Source organism: Brassica oleracea, chromosome C2 (genome assembly GCF_000695525.1).
Source record: "Brassica oleracea var. oleracea cultivar TO1000 chromosome C2, BOL, whole genome shotgun sequence".
Taxonomy (NCBI): Eukaryota; Viridiplantae; Streptophyta; class Magnoliopsida; order Brassicales; family Brassicaceae; genus Brassica; species Brassica oleracea.
Genome location: NC_027749.1, coordinates 43,124,356 through 43,131,021, shown reverse-complemented (window position 1 = coordinate 43,131,021; position 6,666 = coordinate 43,124,356). Strand labels below are relative to the sequence as shown.

General features: G+C 35.7%; 3 protein-coding genes and 1 pseudogene across 3 annotated transcripts in view; 1 reads left to right on the top strand and 3 right to left on the bottom strand.

Moving 5' to 3' along the window:
• LOC106324306 (glutathione S-transferase T2-like) overlaps positions 1 to 1,344 on the bottom strand; it is a 2,703-nt gene extending 1,359 nt beyond the window's left edge. Inside the window, exons 1-2 of the mRNA XM_013762298.1 lie at positions 1,300 to 1,344; positions 40 to 356 (exon numbers count right to left, since the gene is read on the bottom strand). Coding sequence (XP_013617752.1) covers positions 40 to 345 — 306 coding nt within the window. The 5' untranslated portion in view covers positions 346 to 356; positions 1,300 to 1,344. The remainder of the gene's footprint in view (positions 1 to 39; positions 357 to 1,299) is intronic.
• A 461-nt stretch (positions 1,345 to 1,805) lies between these two features.
• LOC106322977 lies at positions 1,806 to 2,225 on the bottom strand (annotated as a pseudogene).
• Positions 2,226 to 4,402: 2,177 nt separating this feature from the next.
• Positions 4,403 to 5,219, bottom strand: LOC106322975 (auxin-responsive protein SAUR21-like). Its single transcript, XM_013761124.1, has one exon. It carries the CDS (start codon positions 5,108 to 5,110, stop codon positions 4,721 to 4,723), a length of 390 nt encoding a protein of 129 aa, XP_013616578.1. The 5' UTR covers positions 5,111 to 5,219; the 3' UTR covers positions 4,403 to 4,720.
• A 534-nt stretch (positions 5,220 to 5,753) lies between these two features.
• Positions 5,754 to 6,309, top strand: LOC106322976 (auxin-responsive protein SAUR21-like). Its single transcript, XM_013761126.1, has one exon. The coding sequence runs from the start codon at positions 5,858 to 5,860 to the stop codon at positions 6,149 to 6,151; it is 294 nt and encodes a 97-aa protein (XP_013616580.1). The 5' UTR covers positions 5,754 to 5,857; the 3' UTR covers positions 6,152 to 6,309.
• Positions 6,310 to 6,666: the final 357 nt, after the last annotated feature.

The window sequence follows — 6,666 nt, the reverse complement described above, 5'->3', positions numbered from 1 at the left end:
CCTAAGTTGTCTCTGAAAGTCACTCATCTCCTCCATTACCGCTACATCCCACCATTTCCAAACATGGCAGTCTCCATCATCAGCATTGTCACACGTGAAGTACCTTCTGCCTGGATCTTTGCTTGTGTAAGATGTTGCCACAACAGGCTGACCACCACAGTAGCATGTCTTGGGGATTCCATCATCAGCCTCAGGTTGAGGAGGGTACTGAAACGGCTCTGCAATATTCTGGCTACTCTCAGCTTCATCCGCGTAGATATCAGCTTCTGCTTGAAGCAGGGAAGTTATATCTATATCATACTCCTCTGATGAAGAAGGCTGGCTGTAGCTATAATCTTGTCCCATGTTTCCTAAACCTGAAAGAAATTGACAAGATAAATATTATACTTCACAGAGTCACACAGTCACACAGTCTATAATACTAAGCTCAACAGACTCAGATCACATATAAAGGTCAACATTTTCTCGAAAAGAATCACAGAGTCAAAGTGTCTATAATACTAATGTAAGAGGAGAAGCTAACTCCAGAGTAAACAATCTTGATTAAACTAAGACTCCCATTTTGTATAACAAATCCCATAGACTCCCATATTGAGTAGCCAATCCCTAGACTCCCATAAACGAAGACCACAGTCGTTTAATAATGCTAACAACCGTTAAGAACACAACAGTCCCATTTTGATTTCTACACCAACTGCACTAATCCTTAAGAACACAAACGCTAAAGAACAATCATGCCGTTAAACAACACTAATCACAGAGTTAGAACACACAAAAAAATCTGAAACCATAACCTCAACTGAGTCAGAGCACATATAAAGCTCAATATTTCTCGTAAAGAATCACAGAGTCACAGAGTGAAAGCACTTAATCTAAGACAAGAAGATACAACCAGAGTAACAATCGTAAGATGCCAATAATCCCCAAATGGATTGAAACCCAAATCCTTTTAAACCCTAACTACAAACCGAAAGATCACCTAAATGATTGAAACCCAAACCTTTTGCAAACCGTAACTACAAACTCAAATATCACCAAATCGATTGAAACCAATATCGTTTCAAACCCTAACTACAAACCAAACATCCCCAAATCGATTGAATCCCAAATCGTTTGAAACCCTAACTACAAACCGAAAGATCACCTAAATGATTGAAACCCAAACCTTTTGCAAACCGTAACTACAAACTCAAATATCACCAAATCGATTGAAAAGACAAAACCGAACCCTAAACGCGAGGAAGACAACATGCAAGCTAATCTAATGCCATAAATCAACAAGAAACGGCTTCGATTTACCTCGATTATCCCAGGAGATCAAATCGCCTCTTCCGTCGCCGAGAGCTTTTTTTTTTCGTTTCGTCTCGCTAATGAGCCTTTTTTTTGCACACCGAAGTACATATCTCCCCCCACCTAATGAGACGCGGCCACGTCACTAAGGACTCGATCCTTAAACTCCTTGTCTACGGATCGCTCCTTACCGAACTGGGCTTTGATAATATTATTTTATCCGAATTCGCCTAGGATATAGCGCTAAGGATTCGTCTAAATGGGCCGTTGCGGATGCTCTTAAGCAACTTAAGCAATTTAAACTACCTTTAGATATAAGAGCATCATTACCCTGGATAATGATGCTCTAACGAATCTAAAGAGAGAAAAATTGAAGACTCGTTAGCTTTTCATTGTTTGTGTTTTGTTTAGTTGCACATTCATTTAACTTGGGAGACAAAACAATTGTGAAACTATTCACATTGAATAACTCTTTCACATTGTAAAACGTTAACAAATTTACATTGGATGATTATATCTCTAACTAACTTCCGTTTTCTTCTTCTTTTGGAACATCATCATTGAAACCGAGACGTCGCACTAATGAAGGCATCTTCAGGACAAGGGATGGTTAAGCCACCCAGTGGATGATCATAACCAAACTCTTCCTCGGACTTATTGAGAAGAGCTTGAAACGAAGGCTGGCTCAAGTATGAGATCGGCACCACATATCTCTTTTTCTGGCTCTCTCCTACGTACACAGCAAGAAACCCCTTTGGTGCAGCGAGGTTGCCCTTTTGCTTGTATCGGCTGCTGCTGTTACGTAGCGTCCAAGAATTTTGTTTGCTCCCAACAGATTTCTTACGAAAGCCATTCTATATATTTTTTGTCTGAAAGTTTGAATGCTTTTGAAGCTTCTGAAAGATGTTATGAAAAGATTCAAGATCTTGGATATATTGCTTGTTTGTTGGTTGATGATAGAAAGAATGGGTAATGGCGTGTGTATATATATATAAAGATCAATGAATGAACTAATTAAAAACCTCTCTAAAAAATCATTGAAACTAGTGGTCTTAGTAGGGGTTATTGGTTGCTTTATTTTAATGAATTTGAAAATCCGAATTAAATCTAGTGTTATTGGTTCTATAATTTTCAAATCTGTATTAAAATCATGTGTTATTGGTTTAATGATTCATAAATTTTATATTAAATCAAGTGTTATTCAATCATACGGATCTACTAATTAATAAATTTGATTTTATAATGGATTTGAATTGATTTTTTGGATTTTTTTGGTTAAAAATACAAAGACTCAAATCCGAGGGAAAACCTCCGGATTTGTAAATACTAATCCGAAAAAATTTAAAATTTTTTATATTTTACTTGGATTTATAAATATTACATGAATTTCTAAATCAATCAAAATATATAAACCAGTAACACGTAAGTGTAGGACAGACTAGAGCAAAGTTTCACATGGCTCTGTTTTAGTTTAATGCAAATGATTTGATGAGAATATTAATTGAATGTGAGAAAATACACTTAATATGAAATGCAATTCACAAGGGCTTGTCTTCTTTGAGGTGATCATATTCCCTCATCTATGTGGTCTATACAGATTAATTAATAAGAACTCAAAGTGGGGATCCAAAGTTTCTCAACAACAGAACAACAACACTCTGCCACAGGCTAAGATGTTCTTTGTTTATATCAACAACTCGGATCACACAGGACAGTTATACGTAAAAAAAGTTGAGTACCTTCATGTTTCTCGTCATTTATTATACAGACATGAGAAAACAAACAGATAATGCTCGTTACGTTTCGTTTCTTGTCATCTATATCATCTTTAGAAGACAAAACCATGTGAAACTCTCTTTGTGTATGTCCCATACTTTTAGTGGTTCCAGGGTGGTTGTTAGTCCATCAATTTATTTATATCCAGAGTTAGAACAAACTTTTCAAATCACCAAGTAGCAAAAGCAATTCAAATCTTGAATCTGAGTATCTAACCTTTTTTCAAAATCTTCAAATTTTAATTTACCAGACACAAGAAATGGCTTTGCTCAGAGGTCTCTGGGGTGCAAAGAGAATTATTGGCCTTTCTATAGCAGCTACAAGCAAAAAGACAGTTTCAGTGCCAAAGGGGTTTCTTGCGGTGTACCTTGGTGAAGACCAGGTCCAGAAAAAGAGATATTTGGTGCCAATCTCATATCTAAGCCAGCCTTCTTTTCAATCTCTATTCGGTAAATCCGAAGAAGAGTTTAGATTTGGTCATCCAATTGGTGGTTTAACGATTCCTTGTCGTGAAAATACCTTCATCAATGTGACATCCTGGTTTCAGTAATGATGTTCCAGAAGAAGAAGAAAAACTGACATTATAGTTAGAGATAGAATTATTCAATGTAAATATGTTAACTTTTTCCTCTTTCTTTCTTGAAGAGAGTTATTCAAAAGGTTACAAATCTCAAATGTATATCCCATGTTTCTGTATGAGGACAATGGTTTTAGTTATACAAATTGCATCACGTTTTCTAATAAAATGTTCATCATTCTTGCATGCATAGTTACTTGTCTATTGTCTATGTATCCATACTAGTAGCACGAGAAAGTTGTGAGACCCACCCATATATGCTTTTGTTTTCGATAGAAACAAACCAATATATGGGTAGGAGGATGTTTTACCTTCATTTAGATTCTTGTCTTAAGACAAATTTGTTTTTTATCTGATGATTACCATCTCAGTGATCTCACTGCACACAATCAAATTACCCCAAATATCACTTATTTGCAGAGGATACCTCAGTTAAAGACAGATGTTTAAAGCTTTTCTGGATTCACTGGAGAAAATGAGTGACAAATGCTAGAAGTAAGACAGAATAATCATTCAGTTAGCACATCACACTACAACCCCATTGCCAAACGAAATCTGCTGATTATGTGAAAAATATTTCTTAATGTTTTGTATGATCAAATACCGATTTAACATATAATTTCGTATACTCTGCAACAAACTCTGTAGAAGTAAAAGTAAAAAAGGTGTCAATCCATTTACAAAGATTAACTCTGTTTGATGATAAGAAGAATTGAAACTTATGATGTACAAAGAACAAAGTTTCACATAGTTGGGTGTTTCAGATGTGTTAATCTGGATTGACTGTAGGACAAGCTACATGGTTTTGTTCTTCATGCTTTGTAATGATTATCTGCTGAGGTTCTTTCATATAAAAGGGGAAAAAAACAAAATGATGTAAGTTGAATGCAAAGGCACGCCAAATTAAGTAATGATCAAATAAGATCACATTGCAAAGGATTGAGAGAATTGTGTCTATGGCATTCACTTTCAAAAAAATTTATAGAACAACTCTTTCAAGAACAGGAGAAAAAAAACTCCTCTATTTACAAGGAACAAGTCTATCTCTAACTAGACGAACAATATGTTGGATAATCATCATTGAAGCCGAGAAGTCATATTGATGAAAGTGTCCTCAGGACAAGGGATGGTTAAGCCACCCATTGGATGATCAAACCCAAACTCTTCTTCAGATTTACTGAGAAGAGCTTGAAACGAAGGCTGACTCAAGTATGAGACTGGCACCACATATCTCTTCTTCTGGTTCTCTCCTACGTACACCGCAAGAAACCCTTTTGGTGCCGCTGAGGCTGCTCTTTTGCTCGTAGAAGCTGTTGCTGTTGCAGAGCGGCCAAGAATCTTCTTTGCTCCCAATAGACTTCTCACCAAAGCCATTTTTCTGAAAGTTTGAATTCTTTTGAAAATGTATGAAAGGGTTAATGTTACTGGATTGCTTGTTTTTGGTTGATGATAGAAAGAAGGGCTCATGTGTATATATATAGATAGATGAATAAATGAATGAGTTGAAATCTCTCAGAAAAAAAACTTTGAAACTTGTAGTCTTGAATCTTGGGACAAACTAGAGAAAATCACATGGTTTTGTCATAACTATGGAAAAGATGCATTAATGCAATTTGTCTTGATGATAAATGAGTCACAAGGGCTTGTGTTCTCAAAAAGTTATAGATGATGCATATGTCATTGTCAATAACAAAGACCAGCAAGGTTTTCTCTTTCACGTTCTATGGTTGGTTACTAGTCCTATTATCTAATTTATGTGGTCTAATTGGATTTAATAAGAACTAATAGTGGGGACCTGAAGCTCCTCACCAACAGAACAACACGTCTATGTCACCGTTTAAGTTGTTCTTTATAAATAAGATCACACATGAAAATTAGAAGTAAAAAGAAGATTATCTTGGAGGAAATCTCAAAACATTCAGAAAACAAGTAGACAAATTTCATTAATGCATCTTTTAGACAAATTTCATCAATGCATCTTTTAGAAATGGTAAGACAGAACCATGTTCTAGCCTGTCCCGCACTTGTAGACCATAAGTTTCAAGGATTTTTCAAAGAAGGTTCAAACTCATCATTGATCTTTCTCTATATATACACATAACCCTTTATTTATATCATCAACAAACAACAAGCAAGTTATCCAACAACTTGAATCCTTTCAAACATATTCAGGTTCAGGGAGCATCAAAAGAGTTTCAAACTTTACTAAAAGAGATGGCGTTGATGAGAAGAAGTCTACTGGGTGCAAAGAAGATTATTGGCCTCTATACCGCAGAAGCTTCTACGAGCAAGAGGACAGTCTCATTGGTGCAAAAAGGGTTTCTTGCGGTGTACGTAGGAGAGAGTCAGAAGACGAGATATGTGGTGCCGCTCTCATACTTGAGTCAGCCTTCGTTTCAAGCTCTTCTTAGTAAATCCGAGGAAGAGTTTGGTTTTGATCACCCGGGCTGCTTGACCATTCCTTGCCCCGAAGACACATTCATCAATGTGACTTCTCGGATCCAATGATGATGATATTGATTATTAACCTTTTTTGGAATTAGAAATAGATATATTCATTGGAAATATATATGACATTTTCAATAGTTCTTCTCGAACGAGATGTTCTAAAATTTAGAGAATGAATGTCATTTTTACATAATAGACACGATCATGTCAGTACACTTTGGTTCGATCACTGTACAAGTAAAAACCCTAACATTTGAACACTGGTGGATAAAATCGATTCAAGAATTTGAAAGAGTCTATATAGCTAGGAGTAGGGATGTTATATAGGGGTTTTAAGCCCCATCCGACCGGATAAGCTAAAGACCCAATCGCCCTATATATTAATTGAGAAGCATTTGAAAAATTAGAATCTTAATTTTGTATTAATTAAAAAAAAACTTCAAATCCTATGTGACACTCTAAATGCCTTCTAAATTCTATTTCAAAGAATTCTAGAGCATCTAATATAAAGTATAGTTTCATCTAATGGTGTCACATTATTCCATAATTATATAACACTAGAGAACATTATATTA